The following is a 19,044-nucleotide window of genomic DNA, read 5'->3' as shown; positions in this document are numbered from 1 at the left end:
CTTTGAATCCTACTAAAATATCCAAAGTGAATGTATTCAATGTCTGATAAACTAAGATAAGCAAAAGAAAGTGTTTTAGGAGTAAACCAGCAAAGGACAAGTTTTGACCCTGTAGCAATTCCCTCTACCACCAGATGGCAATAGTACATGGAGCAATGAAAAGGCTGATTTCATACTAGAGCCAGTTGGGAACCTCACTATCTGTGAACTATGCCAATAAGTGGAATTTTGCTGAATTTTCTTAGACACCTTCAGCTAAATAGTTCAAGACAGTCTGAGGGCAGGGAAGAGTGGAGTCTGCCTGTGACCAATTAAACAATTAGATGCTTAGGTCAGACATAAACAAAACTATGGCATTGCTTTAATTCCAGTGTTTTATTAGATTATTGCCATCATAGTAACCAGTTGTGGCCAGCAAATTTAGAGCAAAAGAAACAAGAAAATTCTATTTTTCTAATTCATACCCATTTTTGACATTGGAGGACATAGACTTTTACTAAAAATGCTGTCAACTTTATGCCCAGGCTTAAGAAACCAAATTTTATTTTATTTTTTAGCTTTCCCTCCAGATTCTGCGTTTTTTTTGAGCTTTTGACAACTTGACTGTCAGGTTATATCTGCACAAGCAAGGCTTGAAAGCTTCTGGGGAGATCTCAAGGCCTGTACTGGCTCAGACCTCAGAATTTTCCCAAACGATTGAAGGCTCCTTCTTTCTGGATAGCAAAGTACAGCATCACTTATGCCTGGAAAACCTGTACAGAGGGGTGTTTGCCACTCATCTCCCAGCTCCTCTTGCTCTGACATCAGTCCTTGCCCCGTGCCACCCATCTGCTTGGGCCTTCTTCGCTGGTGCAGGAGTGACCTCTCCATGGCCTCATGTGGGCCCCATCTCTGCTTACATGGAGGGTTATGGAAGCAGCCAAGAATTTCCCTTTGGTTTGGACCAGTCACTTCTCTTGGTTAGTTTGCTTCTTGAGTTACCTGGTGAAGAAGGGCAAGAGGGATATAAACTTTTGTCCCTGTTTGGAAAGCTGTAGGGGCTTTCTGGTAGACCAGGAAAAGATAAAATTTCCAAGTATAATGGGATTCAGAAATGGATGGGGAAACTGGAGATTAGAGGTGGAAGGAGATTCAGAAATAAGGAAGAGGACTCCATGTAGAAAGTTTTTTTTTTTTTTTAAACATTTATTTATTTGAGAGAGAAGGGGGAAGGGCAGAGGGAAAGGGAGAGAGAAACTTAAGCAGAATCCCCACTGAGTGCAAAGCCCTACAGGGGGCTCAGTCTCATGACCCTGAGGTCACTACTGAAACCAAGAGTTAGATATTTAACCAACTGTGACACCCAGGAGCCCCTAGTAACTCTTGGTAGAGCCAGGTGTGTTTGTTGGGTCCCATGTCTCTTACTCTAAATGCAATGACTCAGAGACTAACATGGCCAGAGTCACAGCAGAGGGTTTTCTGAGGTTTATAGTATAACAAGGTGAATGTGGTTTTGCTATTTTGAGGTGTAATAGCTATCCAGGCACATTTGATTTTATTTTGATTTATTTTCTATTATTCCATAATCTCAGGCAAACTATTTTATTGACAATGGTGCAGACCCAGAGTAAGATTCTGTTCAGGTGCTACTTCTGATTTTTTTTTTAAGTATTAGGAGAAAGACTTTATCTGATCATAATTAAGTGACAGTCACAAATAATCTTTTTAAGGGAGTAAGAAAGAACGAGATCCAGGCTGAGCATATGTTGGGGTGAGGTTGGGGCAGGGATTTGTCTAAGGAGGATGGCATAGGAAATGCCTATGACAAGTGGGGGTTATGGGAACAGAGTGCAAGGGGAAGGTCAGGACTGGGCTAGGATTAGAGAAATGATGCATAAAAGTGATGAGTGAAGCATTAAGCGAGGATTCTGAGCATTGCTTAGCAGGTCTGAGGACAGAGTAGAACTTAGAAGGAGCCAGATTTCGGTTTAATGTAAGGGAGAGTTCATAAGTAGGAGAGTGGCAGGAAAAGTCATCAGTAAGTGGGTTTGGGTTAATTTCAAGTCAAGCAGTTTCTATAGGGCCCTATATATGTTCCCTCGACTGTCTACCAGCCCCTGCAGCCCATGACCTTGGCGGATGTGTGAATTCATTCCTAAGGTTTGTTTGCCTGTCTTTCCCACTGAACTGTGAGCTCCACGAGGGTGGGGGTTTTCTTGTTTATTATGAAATCTCTAGTACCTACGGCAGCTCTTAGCACATGACAGGCACTCAACAAATGTTCAATAAATAATGAAAAGATGAATGAATAAAAGATACAGGCAGAGATGTTTAGATGAAAGTGGTAAAGGTGAAAAGTCTCTCCTTGAGGCTGTGGTCTATGGATGGAAAACCCAGGGCTTTGCACACAGGAAACTTCAAGAGAGTCTATCGGGTAAAACCATAGGGACATACGATCGTCCTCTCAGGGGCTGCTGGGCTCCTGGGATCAGGTACTGTTGGGCCTCTCAGGGCGCTCAGTGTGTCTGTAAGGGAAGGTGGTCACCTAGGGCGAGCTGCTTCTGCAGGGGCTGCCAGGGGTCGACATGGGCCAGGGGAGGTTGCGAAGCTATACGGCAGTTAACCCCAGGTGGCTTAGTCCTTCCCAGGCACTCTGGCCCATTGCACATGGACACTGACCCTGCTCTTCCACAAAGATTTAGTCACTTTTTGTTTATTTGACCGAGAAACAGTGAGAGAGGGAACACAGCAGGGGGAGTGGGAGAGGGAGAAGCAGGCTTCCCGCGGAGCAGGGAGCCCAATGCGGGGCTCGATCCCGGGACCCTGGGAACATGACCTGAGCCGAAGGCAGATGTTTAAGGACTGAGCCACCCAGGTGCCCCTGATTTAGTCACTCTTGACCTCGGTGCCCCCACCCCGTCCCTGCCATTTTTTAAATGTCTTTAATTGTGGGGAGGGGCACCTGGGTGGCTCAGTCCGTTAAGCATCCGACTCTTGGTTTCGGCTCAGGTCATGATCTCAGGGTCGTGAGGGTCCATGTTGGGCGTGGAGCCTGCTTAAGATTCTCTCTCTCTCCCTCTCCCTCTGTGCACCCCCCCGCCCCCACTTGCACGCACATGTGCGCACTCTCTCAAAAAAAATAAATAAAAATAAAAGTCTTGATTGTGGCAAAATACACATAACGTCAAATTTACCATTTTAACCATTTTAAGCGTACAATTCAGTATTGGTAGGTATGGTCACATTGTTGTGTGACCATCTCCAGAACTCCTTTCATCTTGTAAAACTGAAACTTGATACCCATCAAACAAGCCCCCAGGCCCTGCCATTTTTGTCTACCAGATAAGCCTCAGAAGAATTCACATTAAATCCTTGACTCTTCCCATGTCCTCTGGATCCTCTATGGATGACATCTATGAGGCAGAGGGTGTGCAGGAAACCTTTGAGTCGTATCTATCCAGACTCTGGATGAACAACCCCTGGCATCCCCTGGGAAGTGGGGTGAACCCCACATCCCTGCTAGTCTGGCTGCCCGCAGGGGTGTGGAGAGGCCAGATCCAGGACTGGGCCACCTGAAATGAAGGTCATGAATGGCTTGTCCTCTGGCCTGAAGCCTTGGACCTTTGTAGGTCTCCTTGTCTGCACTCCATTTCTCGGCCGCCCCTTTCTCCTGTGGCAGAAGGCTTGGACTCAGCGTGGGGATACCTCCCACACCCCTCCTGGGCTCTCAGCATTGCTGGCCTGAGGGTGCCACCACCTCATTTAGAACCTGCCTCCTCTTGGGGCTCTGACTCTTGCCCTCAAGGTCACTTTCTTCCAAGATTCCGCAGCCAGGTGGTTTTCCTTGCTGGTCCAAGTTAAGTTCAGAAATAGCTTCCTTTTGTTCCCTCTCCTACCTTTTGAGAGGTGACATTGTTGGCGAGGAAAGTCCAGAGTTTCTAAAGCTTTCTGTCGGGGCAGAGTTCCCTCACCCTGTCACCGTGAGGCAGCCACTCTCCAGACAATGCCCCAGACGTTTGTGTGTGCAGACCCATCACGTGCCTTTATCAGCAAGGGAGATGGTTGCATTTGCCACCCCGGGCCTCCAGGTGCTACAGGGAGACCTCTGCAGGTGGGGTGCTGCCTCGAAGGCTCCTCGCCGCACGCCTTGCCTGCTTCCCCTCGGCCTGGCAATTGCAAGGCGCCGAGGGAAAGAACAAAGGATGCTAATCTTCTGTTCTCAGAAATCCTATTATCTGCTTGTTGAGAACAGACACACACATGTGAAAAGATGACTAAATATGCCAGGCAGTAAATGTAAAATGCCATCTGAGTTGAATGGACTACATATCCGACATGAGTTCAGAGGCAAGGCCAAGATCACTTCCAGCTGTGGTGGTCAAGGCAGGCCTCGCTGAGGGAGATACGAGTGTGAGCCTGGCCTGTGGGGCAGATTGTCTTTGGCCTGGCAGGGCGAAGGGGTGAGGACCACGGACAGACAGACATGGGGGAGCCACACCCACCTTACGGATGCATAAAGAAATGCATGCTTTTTCAATGCATTCTTTTTAAAGGTTTTATATATGCGCTCTGCCTTTCTTATGCGAGTGAATTTGGAATGCCGTGTGCAGCGTCTGGTGGGGGCTCCAGGGGGCTAGAGTTGGGGGGCTTGCCCATTGGGAGGAACTGAAGCAGTGAGTCTGGATGGATGTGAGTGAGGGTCTTGAATAACCTGTTTCAAAGTTTAGTGGTTGGTGAGATAGAAACCTGCTCCAGCTGAATTCAGAAATTTATTTCTGAACAAATAATGGTGGGTAAAATTAGCAGACATCTGGAAGAGGCACATATTTCAAAGTTATTTTGGTCTGATCTATAAAGCGCACTATGAGGAATATGATTGGTAGCTGGTCTTAATAAACAGTTAGTGGGTTCTGCCTGCCTGAAATGCAAAACAGATGTATCTTTGTTCTTTTAAACTGACTTTGATGAATAAACTATATGTGACGTCAGGTCCAAGCTATTGGATGGCTGAGTCCTACTCAGAAATATTTTAGAATATAAAAAAGTTTCCATGGTCGACACTGAGAGAACAAAGTGAATTCCAGTCGCATTGCTGTTAGCATTGAAGCAGGTTCAGAAATTCAGGGAGGGCTTCGTCCAACAACCCCTTTTGGTATTTTGGGGGCACTGTTGCTCTCCGCTGCACCAAGCCACCCTCCCATCTCACAGCTGCAAGCTCTGAGTGCGTGTGGTTTTCAGCTGTCATTGCTGGGGCTCTGTAGTGGGCATAATTGCTGTTTTGCTTATTTGTACACATGTTTCCTAAAAGGGCAAAATCGGATTCTGCAGCAGTGATCCAGTATCTGGAGACTGTGTGATGTTGCCATTTCTCCCAATTTGTTTGGTTATGAATGATGCAGGGTTTTTAATCATTAGCATCTTGGCTTTGCTGGCTGGTTTTGGCAGACTGGCCCTCCAGCCAGCCCTGTGCTGTGCTCTGTGCATCAGGAGACCAGCTCACTCTGCAGGTGTTTCAGCCATAAACAAGCATCAGCCACGGGCTCCTCTTTGTTTTTACGGAAACCCTTTGGAATTTAACTTTCAGATACAAATACTTGGAACAGTTGGCAGCTGAGGCGCACGAGAAGGAACTGAGAAGCCGGAGTGTGAGCCGGGGCAGAGGTGAACTCTCCTTGGACCTGACCTCCCCAGCAGCCCCTGCCTCCCCCACCTCTCTGCGCAGGAGCCCTCCGTCTCTAGACTCACAAGAGGCTCTCCTGGGAGCCGCCTCCTCTCCGGAAGCAGCTCAGCATCCCCAAGGTGAGTGCTGGGAGGGTAGAGGGAACTCTGATGGGGTAATTCGTGTTAGGCTTCTGGGCAGTAGGGACCAGTGCTATGTGCAAAGTGGTACTGAGTAGTAACTAAGGATAAACTCAGGGCAATTGCACCACACTAATAAACCAGCTGCCTTCAGAGCCACTTCTACTAAAGCAATATTATGTGTGAAGATTGTCAGTGCATGGTCATTGAGAAGGGAGAATATTGAAAATAAGGCTTACTTGGCCATTTCTTCCTAAATCACAGGGAATTAACTTAGTACCCCATAATTTGGATATTATTTATTTATTGGCTCTGCCCAGTAAAGCGACCACTTTAGAATGTTCTGACCTTAAGAATTATGGGTCTGTTTCCAATTAAACCGATGGAGAATAAAATTAATCAAAGCAAGCAAGGAAAAATGCAGACTTAGTGGAAATAGAAGTTAAACACTGAAGCAGGAGAAAGGGAAGATAGTAGCGATCACTGGTGCGTGTGGTGGGGGTGTAGACGCTTGTGTGCAGACAGGCTCTCCCTGGAGAAATTGTCTGTCATCTTAGCTTTATTTGGAGAAAAACCATGTAGTGCACTGCAGCCTGAGAGCATCAGCTGTTTTCCTAATTGCTCTGAGGACGGTTGGGTCCGTTTTCTCTCACATTAACAGAGAGGATGGGTCTTGGGCACTGCCATCTACACTGCGTGCTGACGAGCCTGTAGCTAGCACTGTTCAGTGTGACCGGGTGTTATGGCTTGCAGCCTGACCGAGGCTTAGCCAACGGAAGGCAACAGAGAAGCTCAACTTTTAACTCTCAGAGGGCTGACTAAATATGGCGTCAAATAAGGCAGGACTGCATGAACTCAGCAGAACTGGGGGTAACGCAACAGTCTTGTCTGTCCAAGTCTTCGCTGGCTCTCCAAGCCTCGGGGCTCATTCTGCAGGAGCCGGCTGGCTTCCCTGCAGCTTTCTATCACATCCAGTTCCTGCTGGTCCCTGAGCTGTGGAAGATTGTCCTGGGCAGATGGCTCGGTCATAGATGAGTAATGTTGGTCTGAAAACCCTGAGACTCGAAGAATCAGGAAAACAGCCTGTTCTAGGACAGCTCTGTGCTTTCCAGACCCTGCCTGGTATCCCTGCTCTATCTGAATTGTGGTATTGCCAGAGGCGATATGAAAAACATTCCCCTGCAAAGTTGTGGTTCAACACTTAATCTTGGGACTTTTAACTCTAAAAGTTGTACCCTCGCCAGTTTACAGAATGGTTGTCTAAACTGGGAAATACAGAGCGGCCCCAAGCTGAGAGAGAATTGTCAGTATCTATAAAAATTGTTTGTCCTCAAAACTTTTAGTCTTCTTGATGTTTGTGACGAAAAGGCAGTTCCTTGAGTATTTTGCCCAGTGATGGTCAAAGTTGAGGCTGTTCTAACCAATTAAAGAGGCAGAATATGTTTTTTAAAAGATTTTATTTATTTGAGAAAGAGCAACTGAGAGAGAGAGAGAGAGAGAGCACAAGCAGAGGGGGAGGGAGAAGCAGACTCCCCACTGAGCAGGAAGCCCAATACTGAGCACGGAGCCTGATGTGGGACTCAATCCCAGGACCCTGCGATCATGACCTGAGGTGAAGGCAGATGCTTAATCAACTGAGCCACCCAGGTGCCCCAAAAGGCAGAATATTTTAAACTTAGGAAGAACATAGAAAATACTTATCTAGGGTACCTGCAATATGCATTGGGGGAAAATAAAGTTATTTCAGTATGCTTTCAGGAAGATTAATAGTAGATGTCATTTTCCTCTCCAGAGAAGGGACTCAGACTGGGAGAATGTTTGACTGAAATCACACCACACGCATATGAAATAGGAATACTGGGCTTGAAATGAGACATAATTACAAATTAATGAAATAGCGTTGTATGATGTTTGCTTTGTCCAAAAAAACAAAGCAGTGATTCTTGTGGAACCTGGGAAAGCTGTCCGTCATACATTAAGTAATTATCCCCATCAGTCAGAACCAGCAAAGTAATCTAAAGTCTGTCCTCAAACATCACTGAATTCCACAATTGGCAATTATAAGTGTATAAGAAGAAATGCTACGAGAGGATTGTCTCAGAAAAGTGCTAAGACTTCCTTCTGATTTGGAGACCTTTGCCCTTATGGCAGAAACACAAAGTTGGACTGGCAGCAAGGTTCTTCTCAGCCTAGCTTGCTATTGTTCTCTGAAGCATTCTACTAGCCTCCAATTCATAGTCTTTTCTTTTTACCAGGTCCCATTTTTAAAGGCTCAAAGTAATTTTTTGCTTACCCCTAACATTTACAATATCCCAACATCTGGGGGAAGAATAAAAAAATCAAATCACACATCCAGATGTTTGTCCTGCTCCAAACACCTGGCACTATGTGGTCCAAACATGCCCAGGTTGACTCACTTTTTCATTCTCTCTGCTTGTGGAATCATATGATCATCTTCACACTTGGGTAGTGCTCTGTCCCTCCCTCCCAAATGCTACTGTTTAACACCTTCTCGGGCATCTGAGGAAGCTGAGGGGAGATGCGATTATCCATATATTACTGAGACTCAAATAAATGGGAAGGGGCACCATTTGCGGATCTTGTTGGCACCATCCTGGGGGGTAGAAGCCATCTTTTCATGCTCAGCTCAGGCATTTATCAGGACGTCATGGTACCCCAGTATTTGTGGCGATGTTCCCATTCATGCCACACCACCCCTTTCCTTCGACCCCTTCCGCAATATCTGCATACACTGCAGCCTACGTTTCAGAGTTATGTTTGCAAAGAAAAGGAAAAACAGATATTTGTGACTGAATTATATATATCTTGGGATTAAAGGTCACATTATGGGTTTTTTTTTATTAAAGATTCTGGAGAACCTTTAATCGCAGAAGATAGGAAAACATTAAACACTTCTTTACCTTTTCTCTTAAATACATTTAGAAAGAAGGCAGGGTAAATGTTAAAATACCAATAGCATTATGTGCCATCTAGTGAGATCTTTCAGCCAAAAAACTTCCCAGCTAAATCTGCTATAACTTTTGTATAACTTAAGCCACTACCCCCACCATCAAGTCTGTGTGCTTGAATTATTTTTCCATCTGGCCCTCTTGTGGCTCATAGCAGATGTGTGTCCCAGTACTGCCTAGACTTCGTGGTGATGGTCTGAATATTTTTCCTCTGTGTGAAACTACCAGGCCCGAGTGAGGAGCAAACACATACATGTGTTCTCACTTGCAACGTGCTGCAATTAATGGAGACAATCAGCCCCCAATTTAGGTAAACATAAAGGGCCTCTCTCTTCATGGCTTTAATTAGCCTTTCCTTATTTTCACTGAGCCCTGGTAGTATAGATCAGAATATCTAGTAAGTTTACTTTCTATTATTTTACGAAACTCACAGGTGTCTCTGGAAATAAATTATTCTCACTGATTAGAGAAAAAGGTTCAGTATTCTTATTGGGAGAGAATTCTTTGCTATGACTCTTGAGGAAGTTACTGAGGAGTAAAAATAATCTGTGTACCCACAAGTGAGATCATTTTAGCCAAGTAAGCTATTATCCTAGTGGGTGTCAGATCTACATAACCTATTTCATGGAAAGAAAATGGAGAAACCATGCATCTCAAAACCAGGTGTTGAGGTTGGTCCCTGCCGGGTGGCCCTGTTTAAAACCACCTTTCCTGGAGGCTAGCGCTGGGTGGCTTTCTTGTTCCCTGGCTGATACACCTGCATCCAGCCCGAGGCTAAGTGGAGAGAAATTACCTTTCCCGTGAATGAATTCACAAGTGGCTTTTACCCACTAATGTAGCCATGAAAGCATACATCGTGGCTAGATTATTTTCCTTTCTTTTAGCTCGGTGCTCTCTACATTGCACACAGAAATAATACTTTAGAGATGCATTTGAAAACTTTACCACACCATATTAATTTTATGTTGGGGAAAAATATGTTCAATGGTGATTTTTTTTTCTTCCCGTACCTGGATTCCTAGATATTTCCAAATGTCTTATTGTTGGGCCTTAGAGATATAAAATATAACCTATATGGCCATGGCCTACTCACCAGCATTCACCTGGAGGCATTTATAGAAATTACTCACAAGCTGTACTGATATTTTCTCTCACAGATCCAAGCTTTTAAAGTGCTGGTAAATAGGACTCTTCCTCTAACTTCCTTATCCTCTCACCTGGAAATAAAATATAGACCTATAGCTATATCCTGAAATGTTCCATTGGCTTAAATGAATAATCATTTTTCACGTAGGCATCGTTCATCATCACAGCTGTTGTCATTGTTACCAGTCATTGAGCACCTTTGTCACCTTGTGTGACATGTCTTGAGTCTCCTTCAGGTGTAGACACTCTCCTAAGTTACCCAATCCACGTGGCAGAAATCAGAAACATCTGGTATCCTATTTCCAATTGGCCCAGTAACAATGGACTATCATCAGGCATCAGCCTAATGCATGCTGGTTCCCTGGCATAAAGCTTTTGGACACCTCCAGTCCAGTATTTCATGAATTGGCAGGAAACTAGATTCCTTGTGGTTCTGTGACTCAGGGTGGCCCCACCTCCTCACACCTCACCTGACTGCTACAACTTGATGCCATTTGGTCAGTTAGACAAAATCCCTCAGAAACTCTACCCAAGGCCAAGGCACTGCCTGCAACACCTACTGTGGAACTGCTTTATGAGACTTTGCAAATCATTGGGTTTTCCTGCCTTGCTTGTTCTGTCTCTAAAAATGGAAAAGGGCAAAACTTTCCCTTTTGCCCCTCCTATAGAAAATGACAGTTGCCTGCGGCCTGTTTTTGTGCACCATATTGTAAAACAGTCTTGAATTCTTTCAAAGTAGATCAAGTATGAGTCTTACTTAAGTATGCTTAAGTGAAGACAAGGCATGGAATGGCATTGGAAAAGTTGTTAAAGAATGGTATTATGTGATCAACATGATCATTTCATAGGTAGTAATTAGCTATCAAAAACTGAAGGGTCTAAGACTTCACCGACTTGTAAGTTAATAAGTTAGTTTGCCACAATTTTGTGGATGGGGGCACAAGAAATGAAACTGCAGGGTCAGAGACAATGGACTTCATTACTCATAGCAATAGTAGTAGCCAGAGTATCAGCATTTGTGCCATTTCTCCAAGCCCCAGTTCCTGCAAGTTGATGTGAATAGGCCCAAGTGATGGCTGCCTACACAGAGAGGAACCTTGAACTTAGGGACCCCACATCTTTTATAGTGGGCAGTAAACATGTCTTCCCTTTGTCCCAGAGGGACACATTATCTTTATCACAGTGAGCTATAAACCAACCAGTCCTTTGCTTCAGGGGAGACACCATCTGTGTCTTCAAGGCCATTTGCTATGCACACATCCTTAGAAAGACATCCCAGAACTAAGACTGTCAGTGCCTCTGCTCGTAAGACTGCAGAAACACAAGAGACCCGTGGAGAATTGTTTCCAAGCATTGGATTATAATGGTTTTTAACCAACATTTACAAATTTGCATCTTAAAATCTGTTTAACAGAAACAAAATATTCAACTTTAGAACAGGAATCAGCTTGTTTGTTCTTATTTGACAAAAGGAAAGCAGATCAGGAGTTGCAAAACCCAGTCTGGAGGAGGCACTGGGGGTGAATGAGCTTGTCTGCATCTGGAGGTGCTAACAGGGAATCTGGAAAGACATCAGTGCCTTTCATCCCAGGTGGGAGCCTTGGGTAAAAGATCCCAGGGACATTCAGTAGGCCTCCACAGATAGGAACACTGGGCATTCTTCAGTCAGTGTGGTAACTTTGAATTTCCAGAGTCGTTGACTAAGAACTGAGAGATAACAAAGACGAATAACTACCTGGTTCCTTGTAGCATTCTTACCTGTGGTCAGGACCTCGATCACCACTCTGCCACTCCACTTTTCCCTCCAGCACCCCTGCCCCCACTCTACCACCCCTGCCTTTCCCTCACCCACCCTGATAAGGCATTTGTGCAAAATGATAGACTATTTGCACTGTGACAGAATAATCACACGTTAGCTTTCCTGTCCCTAAAGTATGCTTTTCCAAGAGAACTCCTGGCGTCAGTGACCCTGCAATGCATCTTATCTGCCTCTGAACATGGCACGAATCTTTAGAGCCTTCTGAAGCTGGAACATCCTCTTAGAAACCTGCTTCCACCAGATACATTTGGAAGTTCCAGTAGATGTTTGTTGACTCTCTAGATCAAGCAGTTCTTGGTCCTTCCTTATGTATCCTCTAGATAATTTCCAGACTCAGCATGTTATTTGGCTTTCATATCTTCTGCATTTCTCATCACTGTTTTGTCATCATTTATCTCAGTCTTTCTCGTCATTCTGTTTGTCTTCTTACTGACTCTTCTGCCTGCCTGCCTCCTAAGTATTGGGTTTTTCCAAGGGACCTCTCCCAGCAACCCTCTGTTTTTATACCTAACTTCTGGCTGTTTTCTCACATCCCCACCTGTGATTGTTAACTACCTACCATATGATGAAAACTTCTAGGTCTGCATCTGCAGCCTTGGCCTTCTTGAGCTCAGGACACATGTATCCAACCTCCTTAGACATCAGCATCTGAATGCTCCACAGACATGTCACACTCAACAGGTGCCCATCAGGGGCATTCAGATGGGGGAGATTCACCCATCTCTCACCCGTAAACTCCCTACCCCCCAAACCTGTTCATACCTTCCAATCCTCATCTGGTTTAGACCATCTCTCTTGGCCTAGTCATTTAAGCTGGAAGCATGCATATAATTTTTTACTCCTCCCTCAATGCTCACATCTACATGCAATCACCAAGTGTTCATGTGCTTCTTTCTCTGAGCTCAGCCCTCTTTCCTGTCTCCCCGTTGCCAATGCCTTACTTCTGCTCTTAACCATCTCTCATCCAGACCATTTCAGTAACTTCTAATAGATCCCCTATCTTCCAGGTTCTTATTAGCAACCCAGCCAAAAAAAAAAAAAAATCATATCTGTTTTTAAACAGCTCTAGTGGCTCTCCATTATCTATGGCATAAAGACAAGACCTTACATGGCATTCAAGACTTTGGTTCTCCAGTCCCTACTACCAGTCTTTTACCTCCACAACCACCCCTACCTGTTACTTTCAATCAGCACCAAACCACGGTCACTACCTGAAAGGTGCTATGTATGTTTCTGTGCTTCTGTGCTTGAGAGCCCTCTTCCTCTTGGTGCCCACTGGGCTCTTAGCCATCTAGTTGAAGCATCTTTTCTAAAGCCTACTTGGATTCATCTTACATGTTTGCCTTACATCTTGTGCATACCAGGGATACAGGGCTTATCTCACTGTATTTGCAATAAATGGTCCCCCCTCTTCATCTGTGTGTTCCCCAGAGGAGAGCCCATGCCTGCACTCACCTTTGTTATCTCCCAATGCTTGGAGCAGAATAGACATTCGGTAAATGTTTTATGAGCTAGTGAATGAACAAATAGCATGAAAAAATAAAATAAATTCTGTAGAGACAGCTGTTTCCCCTATATCCAGAAATTTACTACATGGGTCATGATGGAGGACACATATTTGAAAATCTCGTCTACTCTATAAAGACTGAAGGAAGGATGGTGGGTTAATGTAGAAAGGGAACTTTTGCAGAGAATTAACATACGTGGGCCATGTCCTTCTGAGGATCTAACCCTAAAGGAGGAAGAAAATTCAGAGGATGACTCTTGATAAATTGATCATTATTTATTGAACCACCTATTAAAATACCCCTTATTTTAAGTGGGTCTTTCTCCATTTTTTTTATGAAATTTGCCAACAAGTTCAGATAAACTAAGTTGTTGACTAAGTGGATGGGTGACTAAATATAAGTGAAGAAGGGTCAACTGTTTGGGGTGAGAGCTTAAAAGTGAGATTTCTAGTTGTACCCCAATTGTAGGCCAGCTGGTTCTGCTTAGGCATGGTCAGACTTACTGGCAGGAAGAGCTAACATTTTCTTTAGATAATAGTTGTTTTGAGTCCATATTTCTCTTGGCTAGACCACTTTATCCTGAAAAATATTTTGGGGAAGATATTTTTCACATCTGATTTCCTCATGCCTAGCACAGTGCCTGGCACATCAGAGGTATCAATAAATATTGACAGAGTGAGTGTTGCTGCTAATTACATTAGAACATCTAATTAAAAGTAACTACCTCCTGCTAAGCCTGAAAGAGTGAATTAATGAATTAACCAAAAAACTCAAGTTCAATCAATTTATTTGCTAGCTGTTATTACTCAGGGCTATCCATTTTAATGCTAGTGTATACTTTCCAAAATAGCCATTTTGTTTTGATGTCATTGATGTTCTGTCTGGGACTATGACAAGAGCTAGAGGTGCTCTTGAAATGCATTGCCGGTTTGGAATTAGACACTGTCTTCATCCTTGAGGAAAGGCTTGTCTTCCTTTTTGCTCTTTTGAGAAAATGAGCATGTAGTTAACCTAGAAGCTCCACCAGCCCTACTGGGCATGGAAAGACAAATGTATATTGGAGCTGACCTTGAACTGATCCTGAGCCAAGACAAGATCTCTCTATCTGATTTTAGAAGAATTTAAACAAGCTCAAAGGAAGTCTTCATATCCAGGGGTTGATGTTTGGGGTCATATGGTTCTAGTTCAAGATAATGAGAAAGCAATGATACAATACGGATAGAGTAATGATACATGATACAATTATCTTAAATTGTTTTTTTTTTTCATTTTCTGTTTATAGTGTGAAATAGAATCTATCCATTAACCAATATTGCAATAATTGGACCTGAAACTAGAAACTGTCCTGTCTGATAATGCAGTAGAATTACATCCTGTACATGTTTAATCAAGTGAACTCCATCAGAAGCATAATCTGAGGGGCAAAGGTGGGGGAGTGAAAAATCACAATTTGAATAGTGCTTGTAATCCTGCCCAGCATCCAACTCAGATGTAGGTTTCCATGTGATGAGCGTGACATGAGGGCCACAGATCTGTTTTTTTCTTGAGTCATTCCTGACTTTCATGTGCCTCTTAGAGTATGAACAGCCTGCTGCATCAAATGTGATTTTAGAGTATAAGGATTTGTGTTTCGTGGTACTACAAGCCCAGTACTTCTTACGGCATTCCATTGAAACTAAATGAACACCTTGATTGTTGGAGCTGTGCGGGTTGGTATGGTATCTATAAAATGGCGTCTTCCAAAAGGCCTTCCGAAGGTAATTTTGGCCATGTAGGGTTTTCATCTTAAGAGGTGGCTTAGGCTGAGCCTGTTTAGGAAATACAGTTCTCAATTTTGAGAATAAAACTGGGCTAAATTTTGAAGACATACGAATTCACTAGACTGATGGATCAGTATTTTGCACATGATAAAGTGGGGTTTTTTTTGTTTGTTTGTATAAAGCTTGAAGTGGCTGAGTTTGAGCCCATCCTAATGAAACTGTTCCCTTAGGGTAGTGATTCTCAATACAGGATGATCCCTGCTGCCCCCTCCCCCACTCCCTCCAAGAGACATTTGGCAGTGTCTGGAGATATTTTTAGTTGTCCCAACTGAGGAGGAGGTGCTGTTGGCCTCCAGTGGGTAGAGGCCAGGAATGCTGCTAAACACCCTACAGTGCACAGGAGAGCCCTCCCACAACCAAGAATTCTCCAACCCCAAATATCCATGGTATTAAGGCCAAGAAATCCTGCTTTAGAGTGAATGTGAGTGAACAGCTTAGCATGAACTGGCCCAACACCAAAGGCAAAGTCTGAAGAATTTTCAAAGTTGTGAGCTTTTTCTCTTGGGACCTTTTTCACATTTATGTGATTAAACCACAAGTTTAAAGTTGATGGTGTTGGTTATTAGCTCTGAACTGGGGAGGTCCCTGGAATGTACATGACTTGGAGCAAGTATTATAGAATTGGCTGGCCCAGCCCTTGGTTTCGTAAGACCTGCCAGAAAGCCAAGTCCTGGCAGAGTCATCGAGACACCATCACAGACTGAAATCAACTGAAGCCACCCAAAGACTTACTAAGTTCAGATCTGTCTACCAGCAATTTATCTCTTCGAAGAAGAGTTGCATGATAGGAGATTCCAACTGGACACTCTGGACTCAACTGGCAGGGACATGGATGAAAGCAGACCTGGAATGGTTGTGCACCCTGCATGTTCTATTTGTTTGTTTGTCTCTTCAGGAATGATTATGTGCTTCTCCTTTACAGCATAAGTCACCCACCTCACAGTTTACCATCGTGATTAATAGCCTGAGGTTTTCAGTCAGTCCCGTTGGGGTCCAAATCCCAGCTCTGCTTGTCGGTGAGGCTGGAAGGAGAGGGACATGCTTAGAGGGTGCCTGAGGGCAGCCAGTGAAGGGACAGTTCACAGAGGTGTGGGGAAGGTCATAGGACCATTGGGTGGAGAAGTCCCCAGAGACGAGCAGCAGTGGGCGACTATCAACACTGCTCCCACCTCCAGGCCTGGAGGAACTTGGTCCATGCCTGGGACTCAGTGAGAGCTGTAGCCTTGGGAGGGAGCGCACAGGACAGAAACGGTGGCCTGACCACTTCTGCCAAACTGAGGCCCCACGTGAAGAGAGTGGAGGCATAAATACTCCTGCCTGTCCTCCCTCCCTCTCTCCCTCCCTCCCAGCCTCCCGGGGCACAGAGCAGAGCAGAGGGTGGCTCTGGAGGAGCAGCTGTGAGCATCCGGCCCACTGTGTAGCCCCAGACAAGTTGCTTAACCTCTCTGGAGAGGTGTCCTCACTTCTTACATGGGGACACTAATCTTCATGCTGCCGATGTGAGGGCTCCAGAGAGTGGTGTGGACGTGGTTCCGGGGACGCAACAGGGTGTAGAAGGCACTTGGGACCCAGTACGCTGGGCCTGACATCTAGTGAGGTTTCCGGGACCAGATGAGGAGTTGGTGCTGGGCTTTTGGAGGGACAAAGAGAGCTAGCTGTTAGGAGCCGTCCTCTGCCCTGGCTGAATTCCTCAGGGCCTGCTCGCTCTCAGCTCCCTCCCGGCTTTGTGATCTGTGTGAGGGAAGTCCCAGCATCTGACTGGGCACCCTTTTATATTCTCTCAACAAAAGCAGTGAAGTTTTCCCTCTTTCCCTGTGGTTCTCATGTTGATGGGTTCCCATCCTGCTCCCATGCCCAGTCTCTCTGTTCTGTAATGTCTGTTTTCTTTGGATAAAGAATTCCCTTCAGTGGTCATGCTCGGGTTATAGGCCCATTCCCAGGATGGTTACAACCAGGTTCCTTGTTACTTCTTTCTGAATATACTGTGGATCTCTTCCTTTCAATGATTTCTTCCACATGACCTAAATTATCCATTCCTATATCCCTTTATGCAGTTTAATTTTGATTTTTTTTCTCCTTTTTCTCCTCTCTGCACTCCCACCTTAAAATTTAATTTAAAGCCCTTTGAATCAGGTCAGTGCAGGTTCTGGCCAAATACATTTTTCTGGCCTTTGCTAAGCGCTTTCTGGCAACGCCAGGATCCCATTAGTCTGCTCGCTTAGGATGTGGTCCAGGAAGATGGGTCCTGGTTTTGGATGCCTTTTATGTTGCCAGGCATTTCTTGCCATGTCCTCCCTTCACATCCATATTCATGCCTGCCGCGGGAAGAAGGACTACATGGCCCCTGGCCCAGGAACTTCTCGCAACTCCTCTCCTCCTCGGCCCAGCCCCAGATCTTTACATCCTTCCTCCGTCTGAGGTGATGGGTGGGCATGGCTGGTGATGGAAAAGCTGGGGGGCCCTGGCAGCTCCTGACTTGCAGGTTTGGTTTATTGCAGTCACTTCTGACCCTGCACCAAAGGCAGGGCTTCAGGGTCCTTACAGGCATGTGCTCGGGAGTGGGTACCCTGCCCCTTCCTGCCAAACACCATGGCCTGGGCCTTCACTCTTTTCTCCCCAGCCTTGCTTTCTGAGGGCAACATGAGAGGCCTCCCCACAGAGGGGTTGTGCAGATTTAGTAGACTGTTCATGTGAGGTGTGCTCAGTTGCAGTCCTCAGATGCTGACACGCTACGTCCCCCAGTGGCTCTCTGGCGTGGGGAACAGCTTCCCATTGGCGCCATGTTTTTATTCATCATCGTCTGTTGAGCCCATGTCTGGCATTCGCTTCTTCCTCCTTGGTCTCTGTCTGCAGGGTTTGTTTCCTGGACTATGTGCTCCACACGACTGAGGAGCTTCATCCATAGCACCAGGCATGTGTCAGCTGTCCCAGCGGGAAGTATTTGCCTGTGTCTACCTACAGCTGCCATCACCACCCTCAGCGTGACATCCCAGCTCCTCACCCCACCTTGCAAGGCCCCTGCCAGAGCGCCAACACCAGGTCGCTTTCCTTCCTCCAGACCGGCCCATGCCGGTCTCTGCACTTGCTCTTCCCTCTGCCCAGAACATTCTCGTGTCCACTTTTCCCCCTTTTAACTCATTTTCCTCCTTGGAGACCCTGCCTAAATGTCCTTTTGGCCCAGCAACTTATGTTTCTTCCCAGGCCTTGCCAAAGTCCCTTGCCATACCACCCCCAGGCCCCCAGGGCACCATGCTTTTGCTTTTAGCGCACTGTCACGTGTATAGATACGTTTAACTGTGTCTGGGTGAGCCAAGGGGCTGGGATTTCCATGTTCATTGGTGGTAGGGTTCCCCCACCTTTGCCATGCAGAGGCCATGGCCAGGCACATAGGTTCTCTTCGCTCCTCTGTAATCCCTATGATGACAAGCACTGGGTCACTCATGTATCACTGTGTCTTTCGCCACCAACACCATTGTTAGGCTAGAGAAAGCTCATTTAATACAAGGATGGGCAATAGTGGGAAGTTGTGAGCAGTTTCCACCCCTAGGTGTTGAGAAATGCCTTAGCTCTCTTTAGGGCTCCTCCTGGACACTCATAGGATACGGCTCCTCCTGCTTCCTGGGCACTCCGTGAGGGTAGATGATACCTTTTCCCTGTCTGCCCAGAGTGCGGCAGCCTGGCAGAGCATAGTGACTCAAGGAATGGGTGTGTATGTGTGGATGGGGTGCTGGTGAGAGAGGTCTTGATGAAAGAGAATGGGAAAGGGGAGCAGAAATGCTCTGGAACTCGGGGTGCAGTCTGCAGGAGCTTTCTGGGTGTCAGCGAAGCCTTTGTGAGCAGATGTCAGTCCAGTACTGTGCTGGGGGCTCGTGGACACGAGAGGAAGGTCAGGTCTCAGCCCTCGGGGACCTTTTGCCCTTGTCATTCCTGTGTTTGGTTGATGCAGCTGCAGAAGGGCCCTGCCATGGGTCCCGGCTGCTCCTTCCAGGGGGCCCCTGTCACTT

The 19,044-nt window shown here is 45.7% G+C and overlaps 1 protein-coding gene across 8 annotated transcripts in view; it reads left to right on the top strand.

The window, feature by feature from the left end:
- Window positions 1-19,044, top strand: part of FHOD3 (formin homology 2 domain containing 3) — a 455,751-nt gene that overhangs the window by 368,812 nt on the left and 67,895 nt on the right. For all 8 annotated transcript variants that reach the window (XM_034996005.1, XM_034996004.1, XM_034996003.1 and 5 more), the window contains one exon: window positions 5,564-5,778. In XM_034996005.1, coding sequence (XP_034851896.1) covers window positions 5,564-5,778 — 215 coding nt within the window. The remainder of the gene's footprint in view (window positions 1-5,563; window positions 5,779-19,044) is intronic.

Source organism: Mirounga leonina, unplaced genomic scaffold, assembly GCF_011800145.1.
Source record: "Mirounga leonina isolate KUSES-001 unplaced genomic scaffold, KU_Mleo_1.0 Mir_93, whole genome shotgun sequence".
In the NCBI taxonomy this organism is placed as follows: domain Eukaryota; kingdom Metazoa; phylum Chordata; class Mammalia; order Carnivora; family Phocidae; genus Mirounga; species Mirounga leonina.
Note: the sequence above shows the minus strand (reverse complement) of the source record. Positions and strands in the feature narration are given on the sequence as shown.